We start from the raw sequence: 13,200 nt of genomic DNA, 5'->3' as shown, positions 1-13,200 counted from the left end.
TTGTTTATTTCAAACACCGTATATCTGAACAACTGAACACATAAGCATAAAATAGTTTTTGGAGAGGGCTGATTGCATATAACAAAGAATCCCTGAATAAGAATGCATAAATTCCGGTTCGGGTACAGGCTATTCCACTGCCGGCCGCGGATGGGAGTTCCCAGGCGACGGCGCACAATTGGCCGATCGCCTACCGGGGTGGGGAGGGCTTAGGTCGGCCAGGGTGTCTTCGGCTCACCGTGTACCACGACCCCTGTAGGCTGGCCGACACACACAATTTTACTAGTGCGACGTGATCTACCAGAAACACAGGACAGGTGTAAGCTCACACTCTCCGTTTCTGAGAAGTATACACAGACACACACAATTTTACTAGTGTAGCGTGTTCTACCAGAAACACAGGACAGGTGTAAGCTCACAGCCTCCGTTTCTGAGAAGTATACACAGACACACACAATTTTACTAGCGCGGCGTGTTCTACCAGAAACGCAGGGCAGGTGTAAGCTCACAGCCTCCGTTTCTGAGAACTATACACAGACACACACAATTTTACTAGTGCGGTGTGTTCTACCAGAAACGCAGGACAGGTGTAAGCTCATAGCCTCCGTTTCTGAGCAGAGGCACTGCTACTGTATGTTCAAGTCTGACAATATCCTGTAATACAACCAGACCATGGTGAATGAAAAGCCAAGCTCTACGCTCTCATTCCTTACATGATTAAACACGTCCCACGCATATGCACTTCCACAAAACCATCTCTATACTGCAGACTTTGTGTAAAAAAATTATACTACTACAACTACTACGACTACTACGACTACTACTACTACTAATAATAATAATAATAATAATAATAATTGTTAACCCCTATCATAGACCCTGATTACCCTGAGAACCTGCATCCTTAGTGGTGGATAATAACATATGACCAAACCAGAGGGAACCTATGGTCTCACGTGGAAATGGAGGCACTGAAATTACAGTGCATGAGTCTGTAACAAAAAAAAGCCAATGCAACCCCTCAGTCAGAAGTCCAAAAGAATAAACTATACTGTGACCAGAACCTGCTGATCAAGCTAAAGGTGAGGGACTCTTATTGCTAACTCTAATGTTACCTTTTTTGTTTTTGTCGTGGGTGGGGGCGGTGAGGAGGAATGCATTGCTAGTATTTGGGCTACTATACAGTAGCAGCTGTTTTCATACAGCACCGGGAAGTGTTACCGAATTCACAGAATAAAGGCTGTAGTTTAGTTTAGTTTAATGTATTCACTTTGTGCCCACAGGGCCAGCACAGGTACATCTCTACCTGTCAAAACTTGTAATGTGCTACTGAATTTGTAATCAAGATTTATTTTGCGTACATTTTGATTTACGAGATTGTTTTTGTTGTTTTGTGTGAACCAGTACAGTACTTCACGGTGGTATTTTGTGCTCCAACGCATCCTCTACCACTTTCACAGACATGAAAAAAATTCTTTAAAATCCCCATTCACACAGCACGAAATTGCGCAATCTATGCCGATACAATACCGTCATAACTCCTTCACACAGCCAAAGGGATCCTGCAAGTACAACTTTCAAACCAGTAAATCAACAGACCATTGTCATGGTAATGGCAACGGAAACAAAACAAAACTAATAAATAGGGCCTAAATACACAGAATAACACGGATAAGCTACTTAAAAAAAAAAAAAAGGAATGTTATATATATCAATTTCTTATCTTTTATTGAATGCCGCTGAAGAACTGTACTGTAAAGTTCCCTGTGCTCACTTTGTCCTCTCTATTCATAATATATATGTGGAAAATTGAAATAAAAATATTTAAGTGGGGCGCTTTATTAATATTATTTTCATTCAGCCGTCTGATACCAACTGCAGGTGTTTTAAAAGTTGTAGGCTTGTCGACCATCAAAAAAAAAACCTGTTGCATATACTGTCAACAGCTACAAAAAATTGCAGATGTGTTGTTTTATATATATATATATATATATCTATATATATATGTATGTGTATATATATAGACTCGAGAAGTCCCCCAATCACATTAACTGGATTTGCGCAGGGTCTGTGCCCCCAGATTCTACTGCACAGTTCAAAGTGCCACATCTGTTTAGTCGCTGCCACTATTGTAAAGTTAACAATTCCTTTACTTCTTCCAGTCTCCAATTACTTTACCTCGTTCTTGATCAGCCATTGTATATATGTAACACCGACGACAAAAATACCCAACACGCTCGCTATCACGTGGGATGATGACTTTCAATTCACGCCCACTATAGCGTTTCAGTGCCGGCATAGCCTTTCACACAGGAGTTGAGATGGTTCAGTGCCATCTCTGAACCTCCACTCGAGGTGGTTCACAGACAGCATAAAATATGACGGCTCTGCGATGGTATAGGCAATTCACACAGACCAAAATGCCGCATCAGTGCCGGTTCTGAGCCATCATAACTCTGTGTGAAAGGGGTTCATGTAGCAAGTTCTTACCAGTCAATTTCTATTAGTGATTTCAAATTGGATGTAAGTCTTTTATTTGTGGCTTTATGTACAAGTGCTTTTAGAGCATTATCAAACACAGTGTTCAAACCATTCTCATTGTTTTCAATACAGCTGCATGAAATAATGATCAATCTTAAGAACATAAGAAAGTTTACAAACGAGAGGAGGCCATTCGGCCCATCTTGCTCATTTGGTTGTTAGTAACTTATTGATCTCACAATCTCATCAAGCAGCTTCTTGAAGGATCCCAGGGTGTCAGCTTCAACAACATTACTGGGGAGTTGGTTCCAGACCCTCACAATTCTCTGTGTAAAAAAGTGCCTCCTATTTTCTGTTCTGAATGCCCCTTTATCTAATCTCCATTTGTGACCCCTGGTCCTTGTTTCTTTTTTCAGGTCGAAACAGTCCCCTGGGTCGACACTGTCAATACCTTTTAGAATTTTGAATGTTTAAATCAGATCGCCGCGTAGTCTTCTTTGTTCAAGACTGAATAGATTCAATTCTTTTAGCCTGTCTGCAAACAGCCTGTCCTTTTAAACCTGGAATAATTGTGGTCACTCTTCTTTGCACTCTTTCTAGAGCAGCAATATCCTTTTTGTAACGAGGTGACCAGAACTGAACACAATATTCTAGATGAGGTCTTACTAATGCATTGTAAAGTTTTAACATTACTTCCCTTGATTTAAATTCAACACTTTTCACAATATATCTGAGCATCTTGTTGGCCTTTTTTTATAGCTTGCCCACATTGTCTAGATGAAGACATTTCTGAGTCAACATAAACTCCTAGGTCTTTTTTCATAGATTCCTTCTTCGATTTCAGTATCTCCCATATGGTATTTATAATGCACATTTTTATTGCCTGCATGCAGTACCTTACACTTTTCTCTATTAAATGTCATTTGCCATGTGTCTGTCCAGTTCTGAATGCTGTCTAGATCATTTTGCTGCAACAGTGTTTGCCACTCCTCCTATTTTTGTGTCGTCTGCAAATTTAACAAGTTTGCTTACTATACCAGAATCTAAATCATTAATGTAGATTAGGAATAACAGAGGACCTAATACTGATCCCTGTGGTACACCACTGGTTACCTTGCACCATTTTGAGGTTTCTCTTCTAATCAGTACTTTCTGTTTTCTACATGTTAACCATGTTTGTTAACCATTATTGTAGATGTATCTATTGATTAATGCATTAAATACCTGTAAAAATAACAATATGCCACTCAATGCCAAGTATGTATTTTTTATGATACTTATCTAATAGAGTTTGAATAAGTATTAGTATTCTAGAACAACAGCGAGAACAATTTCTGAAATACCCAAGATAATGAAGTACTAAACAATGCAGAACATCCAGTTTGTGTTCAGTAACCCTCGGAAAAAAGAGCCCAAACGATAGCTAAAAAGTGAGTAAAATTGTTGTCAGTAAAATTGCAATAAACTGCTAACTTTACAAGTTAGTCATATTGAAATATTTAGGCTAATAGTACGATGAATCATCAATGACCTCAATATGAATCTAGTAATTCTTGTAGCACTATTTTTAGCCATATCATGTTTGCTTTGATGGTATCAATTATGTGGTCTTCATAATTTTTTATAAAATTGAAAAAACAAGCCTCTTAACTTAAGTGAATTAAAGTAGCAGAAGCAGGAAGAAGCAAGGAAGCTAATTAATCAAATGAAATGCACCACTAAGGACCAGTAAAACAGTACAGCTGTGCCTGTAGGAAAACAACCACCGAGCCAAAATCTGACTGTCATAAAAAAATGCTTATGATGTTGTGTGGTTACCCCTACACCATACTGAGTGTCAAAGCTTGTGAAAATTTGAGTAAGAATATAGTTTTATGTGACCAAAATATGGTGGTTTAGTTATAAATAGCGCAGAACAACTGCTTTAATTGAATACCATGCTCCCTCGAACAAAAGTAAACCCTTAAAAGTTCACAGCCTCGTTACCTTTTACAGCTTGTTTTTTTAGAACTCAGAGACTGAGGCACTGTATTCTGCACTTACAAAATAAAATTTAAAAAACAGCAGAAATATTGATCATATATGCAGAATTCAAATACCTTTCTAAGTCTCCTGGTATTATATGTACCTGTAAATGTAACACTGTATTTTACTGTGTGGTAGCCAATATTCTACGCCAGTTATTCTGAAAAACCGACTCTGTTGGGTGTCACATACCATCATCAGCAGATCTTACTAAACATTGCAAAACACAGTACTTTCTTTTAGATTATTTATTTCTGTTAACCCAGCTAATTATGGAACTGTATTTAATGGAGTATATGGTTATATTTGCATCAATACAGGTGAAAGATTATGTAGAAGAAATACAGTACAGAAAATATTTTTTGAGAAGAATGACATTTGATTATAATAGTGTTTAAGAAAATCCTTCTCAGTCAGTGCCCTCACTAACTGTACGACAGTGAAACTGACTGCCCCACTTACTTTTACAAAGATTCCTACTATATATGGACTCAGTACAGAATCTGTATATCCTGCAACAAATCCAACATTAAGGGATTGTTGCTTACAAAATAATTTCATAAATTGCATGTACAGTACATCCACCCTCTATGTCTCAAATGTGTAGTTTCATTTTACAACACTGCATTATTATATATCAGGTCCTAAATTAGGTTAATCTCTTGTTTGTTTGCAGGTCTGCTTTTCTGTCAGCAACCAATCAGCTGCCAGTAACAGGCTTGACCCCAGATACATTGTTGACATGAAATGACCTAGGAAGTTAACAGATTTCCTGGAAAGCAAGTCAAGCAAACTAAGAACCACATGTTTAAAAATTGAAAATGAAAATACTGTACATGTTTGCAATAGCGTGTGTTTCTTTCAAAACTGCCCATTTGTGACCTGCAGTACACACTAGGTAAAGTAGTGTGTTAACTGCAACCACTTTATAGATTTTACTTTTCAAACCCTGGGACAGCTCTGCTCCCTTCACTGACTGAAACAGACACACACTTTACTTTCAAAGGGCCGGTCTTATCATTTCAATGAAACTGACACAGCCCTGCATTTTCTAAATATCCGACTACATCATTTCGAAATAAAATAAAAAATTATAAAACACTTGTACGTGATTGTATCCGGAAACCTGAACTGTACATTTATCTATGATTTTTTTTTTTTTTAATTTCTTCGCCTTTCTTTTAAAGTCAATATTTCAAACTATTAACAATCATGTTTCAGAATATTCCAACTATCAATACATGAGGGGAAATTAATTTTTGGAATAATGATGGCATACTAGTCTACATGTAAACATAAGTAGGAACTGTCAATAGGATGTAGGGCACAAATGTAAAACACGTATTAATGCTCTATAAGGATAGTTGACTATCTTTACACAAAATCTGCAGAAAAGTGTATTAAGAGTCACCACTACTGAGATTCCTTGTGAAACAAATACACTGTTGTATACAGAATCATCTTTTACCAGAGTGCCTGTTATTACTGTCATCTTCAAAGCCAGCAGATCCACTCTCACCCTTGTGACTTAAACTGATTTGCGAAAGGGAGATGCATCATTTATATATATATCTCAGAATACATGTCAAGGATGCTATTTGCCTAACAAATAAATCAATCATTGGAGGGACCACTCATTTAAACATCTGCAGTGTACGTATTGCAGGTGTTTTCCCACTGATCTGTATGGCCCCTGTGCAAGAGATTCCTTTATTTCCTTTTTCTTAAGGAAGTACTGTTGCATGAGCAATATCAGTTAATAACTAACAAGTTTGCTTCATAGAGGGAGGTGCTTTGAGTGCCTGCTGTTGGTGAAACTAAGTAAACAAACTGGAAAGCCAACACAAAGGGAGCATCAGTCCTCTAAGTACTTCAATAAGGAACAATTCAACAGAACCCTAGTTCCCAATTTCTAAGACAGGCAGTACTAACACAGTGTAGCAAAGGTGATGACACCATGACTGGGTTCTAGAGTGAAACAACCCTAATATTGTTTCTGCTGCCTTTGACACTGTTGATCACTCTATTCTACTCTATTCACTCTATTCTACTATCATCTCTTGCTGACCTGGGGATCTCTGGCACTGCTCTGGCCTGGTTCTCCTCCTACCTCTCCAACCGCACTTACCAGGTAACCTGGCGTGGAGCAACCTCCACACCTCACCCTCTCTTAACTGGAGTCCCCCAAGGGTCAGTCTTGGGTCCTCTCCTGTTCTCTCTCTACACCCGCTCCCTGGGCCCCCTCATCGCATCCTATGGTTTCTCATACCATTTCTATGCTGATGATGCTCAGATTTTCCTCTACTTCCCCACCTCTGACTCCACCATCTCCTCCCGTATCTCTACCTGTCTGTCTGCTATTTCCTCCTGGATGCACTCGCATCACCTCAAACTCAACCTCTCTAAATCTGACCTCCTTTTCTTTCCCTCCTCCTCCCCCTCCTCTGATCTCTCTATCTCTGTTCCTCTGGAATCTACCACACTCTCTCCCTCTTCCTCAGCTAAGAACCTTGGAGTCACCCTGGACCCCTGCCTCTCTTATTCCCAGCACATCTCCACTCTGGCACGCACTTGCAGATTCTTCCTGAGCAACATCCGAAGAATCCGACCCTTCCTCACCAACTATGCTATCCAGCTCCTGGTCCAGGCCCTGGTACTCTCCCGCCTAGACTACTGCAACTCCCTCCTGGCTGGCCTCCCTGCGTCCGCCACCCGTCCGCTCCAGCTCATCCAGAACTCTGCTGCTCGCCTGGTGTTCTCTCTACCTCGCTTCACCCATGCTACTCCACTACTCCGCTCGCTCCACTGGCTCCCGATCACCGCTCGCATCCAGTTCAAGACTCTTGTACTAGCCTACAGATGCCTTGATCAGACTGCACCCAGCTACCTCCAGACCCTCATCTCTCCCTACATCCCCACTCGACCTCTCCGCTCCGCCTGCACTAGAAGACTGGCTCTACCTCCACTACGCTCCCCTGCCTCCCGAGCCCGCTCCTTCTCCACCCTTGCTCCGCAGTGGTGGAACGACCTTCCTACAGATGTCAGGACTGCCCAGTCCCTGACCACATTCCGGCGCCTCCTTAAGACTCACCTCTTCAAACAGCACCTGTAGAACTCCTCTGTTGTATCCTGGGACACTATCACCCTTCATTTAAATATGCTTTATTTTGCTCTTATCTGCCCCCTATTTTACTGCATTTAATCCTGTACCTCAGAATATTGTAATCTGCCAAGTGTTTAATCTGTAGTATTTTGTACTTAATCATATCCTGATGTAACTATCACTATTTAATCATATCCTGATGTAACTTTCACTATTATCTGCTGTATTATTGAATTGTGGTTTGTCACACTTGAGAATTATTGTATTTCTTGCTCTTATTGTATGACTTATATTGTAACACTTGAATGTATTTGTATTTGCTTGTGATTGTAAGTCGCCCTGGATAAGGGCGTCTGCTAAGAAATAAATAATAATAATAATAATAATAATATACAGACACATTAACCAGCTCATATTTACAATGACATTTAGGGCAGCAATAACATTATACTCAACAACCCTTGCCTGGTTACAGTAAATGAACAAAAGGGGAAGCATGTAACAATACTCAATGCCCAACAATGTTGTACAGTTTTACACTAAAATTGCATTTCTTCCTGTCTGTTACAGCAATTGCATTCTTCCATACTTAAAGAATTAGTTTCTAAAGGAAACTATATTGACAAGACATTAAAGATACAGGGACACAAGCTTCCTCCCTCTTGGAACCAGATGGCAACTGTGACTGTAAGTCACTATCTTTAGCCAAATAAGTATGTTTTGCTATTACATGCAGCAATAAAGGCCTCTACACACCAGACGCGATGGGACACACCGCACCATGACAAAAAAAATAATAATACTTGTATTTTTGATACACGCCGTTCACACTGCCTGCAATATGGTGGGCGGCACTGAAGCGATGCGAAAAAAATAGGATTGGTGTCTATTTTTGCAATTTTGTTGCGCAGTACCTAGAGAACTGACCAATGAGGAACAACTTCCCTTGCGCACCTTCAGTAAACAATAGCAGAAGAAAAGTTACTTCTTGCAGTATCAAAATACCCAGCGCTGTACAATAAAGGACACAAAAATTATAAAGACACAGCAATGAAGGAAAAAAATCTGGCAGTCTATTTTCAGGGAACTGGGTATAGCTGGTGTGTATGATTTGTTTACCTTTACTGAAATAAGTATTCTGGAAAGCTAGTATGTATTCTATATTTTTATTAGCTGTATAACAGGACTGTGTGATTTTTTCCAGCTGATGATACAATCAGAGGTCGCTTATCACATCGCACGTGCCTGTTGCCACTGGTGTGAAAGGTAGTGTTGCAGCGAATGTACCATTTTATAGCAGGACAAATCACATTGTATCCGGTGTGTGGAAACCTTTAAGAAGACAACCCACCAGACGCGATGCGACAAGACCAAAACTGCAGCGATGTGACAAAATGAATATACTTTTGATAAGTATCCTTCACACCATAGGCAACACCAGGGTGACGCGAAATAAACAGGAATGAATTCTATTTTTTTGCGATTTGTTGTGTGACAACTAGGGAATGAGCCAATCAGAGAACTGTTTCAATGCACGTGATCCAGCAGGGTGACGCAGTATCCAGAAATTGATGCAAGAAAAATAATACTTGCCGTAAAAATGCCCAGAGCTTTATGACAAAGATCATCGCAATTATAAAGATACACATTTGAAAGACAATATATGGGAGTCCATGTCAAAGGAACTGGATAAGCCTGGTATGTATGATTTATTGCCTATATGTTGAAATACCAAGACATTCATAATTTCCACATCATGTTCATGAATATGTAACAGTCTTATAAACTAGAAGTCACATCCAGTGTTTAAAAGCATTGTGTCACTGGAATGGGTAATGCTCACTGGACACCACCTGTAATGGAACTTTATGAGAAGATCATAGAATACAGCTGTGTACCAACTATATAGACGCCCTATGTCAAATCATGCGGTCTGTATCAGGGTTTAAAGCAATGCTGCAGTTAAAGGGGTTATTACAACACTGATAAAGGAACCGAAGTAAGAAAATATAATAAAACAACTGTGTGCCAGCGTAAAGACTAATTTAGCAAGAAGGGTTTATCTAACCCTGCAAATATGAAGTCACCACCTCAAATGGTTTCTGAGATACAATGCTTTGACACTATGGCAACGGTGAAAAACAAATAAATAAGTGGCCTTAATTGCGATGTGTCCTTTACAGGCCTACTGAGGTGAAAATTAAAGAGACTGATTAATATATTACACAATTAAAACTACAGTACTAGCTCAAGCAGCAAAGCCGGGTACAAAAATATGCAACGCATTCATTACACGTGAAATATTTCCGAAAATGGGCAATTGCACTGTAAATGTAACAGTAAATACACCCTGTTTACAAATGTCTCTTTTTATACTGCAATTACCACCAATACAGTATATTAATGTACTCAAACCACGGTTTGTTGTACCGTGCAACAAACCACGAGAATTACCTGTTGTGGTTCCTGCAGCGTCTCGGACGTTATTGTAAGCAAATGTGGAGTAAGTTACTGTTTAATAATAATAATTTAACCTACATGCTTGTCCATGCTGCAAGTAGTTAATAAAACCGTTTTATACTATAAATTAATACATGCACGCTACTAAAATCGCGAACATATATGAAACAGGTAAATAATTATTTAAAAAATCAGAAAAAAATACTTTAAATTAAAAGGCCTTCGTAAAAATACAGTAATGCACAGACCCCGCCCCCTCTTTACTTCCAAAGAAGGGAATTAAATTGCACTAGTACAAAATAAAAAATAAAAACTTTATTGTTAGATTTTTATCAGCTTGTTTTGAACGACAAACCACTGATAGACTATATTGTTACGTTTAAAAGCGAAAGCGGTTCATGAAGAACCAAACTCTGCAACACAAACAAGTGACAGCGCGGGTCAGCTGCGCAGCGTATGTGCAGAAGTGTCAAACATGCCTGCAACTTTTGTAGCTTTTCTTTAAGTCAAACTATGAGTTATGCAGCTTGAAAATATAAACAAAACATAAAATAAAACACAGCAGGAGTTGTGCGCGACCGAAACACCGTCCTCAATAAATAAATAAATAAATAAATAAATAAATAAATAAATAAATAAAATCACAAGTGCAATTAAAAAAAAAACTAAATTGTCAGGTTCAAAAACTTGTAAATCTTACCTTTTTCTTGCAAAGGGGTATTGACCTCTTCATCTCTGCTAACCTGGGTGATTATGGACGTGGAGTGATTGTCCATTAGATCTGAAATTCCTGTATAGCCTGTTGCTTCAAATGTGTATTATTATATTGTAATTACCTCCGACCTTTAACTCTATAAATCTACTTTATCCATAAATGTTTTTTTTTAGAAAATGACAATAACAAATCTAAAAAGCAACAAAAAGAAAAAAGAAAACTAAAACGGGGGAGTATCTTGTTAATAACTTTGTTACAACATGGAGTTCTCTCTGCTCTCAATTTCAAGATACAAACATGGAACTTGACGGTTTCAAGGCACCCCCTCTGTCTTAAAGCGGCGATGACATAATAACGACATAAATAAAACGGCGACATTTGGGTCTGTATTTCGGGATAGTTTCAGGACAGTATGCAATAACTTACAATATTGTGGTTTTCCTAATATACTCGCAAACAAATATGGTATATATATATATATATATATATATATATATATATATATATATATATATATATATATATATACATTACTTGTATTGTAACGCTTGAAATGTTTTTGCTTACGATTGTAAGTCGCCCTGGATAAGGGCGTCTGCTAAGAAATAAATAATAATAAATTATATATATATATATATATATATATATATATATATATATATATATATATATATATATATATATATACACACACTCTCATAAAACTAGATTAACATAGCATTAAAGAGTGTGGCGCTATTAAGATCTGCAACTGTTAGATCATTAAAATAGACCCCTTTGTGTTGATGAGCAGGCCCACTCTCAGGTAAACAAACTAAATTGAAAGATGTATTGAAAAAATATACTGTGATGCAGTCAAGATGACCTGCAATGTATACATCATACATTTAAAACTTTGTAAAACATTGCTTATTGTTGGCAAGTTTATATGGGGTTTGAAGTCACTGTCTTCACTTGAGTTTCTCCCTTAGTGGTCATATGCTATTATTATTATTATTTATTTATGTATGTATGTATGTATGTATGTATGTATGTATGTATGTATGTATGTATGTATGTATGTATGTATGTATGTATGCATTTGTTCATTTATTAGCAGACACTCTTATCTGGGGCGACTTACACTTACAAAATATCACATTGCAAAATATCACATTACACATTCACATTATTTATTGCATTCCATAGTTCACCTGTACAGCTCTGCAGACTTTCATGAAAAAAACACATTTGTTTATCACACATTTTATTTCTTCCCACTTTGACTGCCTAGTTCTCTTATCTCTAAGGGTCCTTTCACACCTAGTTTATTTGGAGAGGATAATTCGCACTTGCGTTGAGTTAACACTTCGGTTCATTTGCGCAGGTGTGAAACGCCAAAAATATTAGTTTCATATCAGAGTGCGCACCAAAGAAGAGGACTAGGATTCACCTGAAAGGGTGGTCTCGGCTCGATTGAAAGGGGACTGTAATGCGTTTCCCCCTCAAAGTTGGCCAATGTGAAAGCAATCACGTTAAAATTCACAATCAGGGCCAGATTAACACATAGGCAAACTAGGCATGTGCCTAGGGCCCAAATTTAAGGGGGGGGGGGGGGGGGGTATGGGCGGCAAAACATATACAGATTTGCACCTCCACTGGAAAAAACTTAACTCACTGACATTCAAAACGAGGCATGTGTCTCAAAATCAAATTGTTCTGACATGTGTTACACAGATTTCTGTACCCCATAGAATTCTTAATCCCCACATGATTCCTTGCCTGTGCAGATGCAGTTTTTCAAAGATTGATGGACATACACGCGCAATATTTCTGTGCCCAAGCCCCGCTGTTTTCTCAAGCACTGCACCTGAGTTCTGCAGCAGCTTGCAACAAATATTTAAATAAGACTATTTCTATGGCAAAATAAAATAGCACATTTAACACCACTGATTTTCTAGATATACAGTATGTTCAGCCTCCTGCGTTGCTCAATACACAAAACCTGCGATTAAAGTAACCTTATGAAACTTTTTCTTTCTGTTAAAACACATTTTCATTTTATTACATGTAAATACTGTTCAGAAACATCAAGCGTTCACGTCTAGCGGTCTTTAAAAAAAATGCAGCTGTGTCGGTGTGGAATCATCAAGAGTACTGAATTTGTAGGGTACAGAAATCTACCATATGTAACACCTCAACTTGTATGGCAAAACAATGGCGATTTCTCTGCTCTGGAGAAAATTGTATTTTCTTTAATGAAGCGAGGCAAACCCCACCCGATCAACAAAAAAACAAGGAAACATCATTGACGATTGTGTGTGCAGTAAATTGTAACGTATTTGACTACACAACAATGTACAGGTATGTTTGTTTTTTACTATTTATTTTCGTGGACTATTGTGGAGCTACCGTTAGTGAACAAAAGTTTGAGCAC

General features: G+C 38.3%; 1 protein-coding gene across 1 annotated transcript in view; it reads right to left on the bottom strand.

Annotated features, from left to right (window-relative positions):
* The window catches only part of LOC117426245 (carboxy-terminal domain RNA polymerase II polypeptide A small phosphatase 1-like), a 34,757-nt gene extending 23,660 nt beyond the window's left edge, over positions 1-11,097 (bottom strand). The window contains exon 1 of the mRNA XM_034043652.3: positions 10,770-11,097. Coding sequence (XP_033899543.1) covers positions 10,770-10,845 — 76 coding nt within the window. The 5' untranslated portion in view covers positions 10,846-11,097. The remainder of the gene's footprint in view (positions 1-10,769) is intronic.
* Between the last annotated feature and the right edge of the window lie 2,103 nt (positions 11,098-13,200).

This window comes from Acipenser ruthenus, chromosome 11, assembly GCF_902713425.1.
Source record: "Acipenser ruthenus chromosome 11, fAciRut3.2 maternal haplotype, whole genome shotgun sequence".
Taxonomy (NCBI): Eukaryota; Metazoa; Chordata; class Actinopteri; order Acipenseriformes; family Acipenseridae; genus Acipenser; species Acipenser ruthenus.
This window is presented reverse-complemented; position numbering and strand designations above follow the sequence as displayed.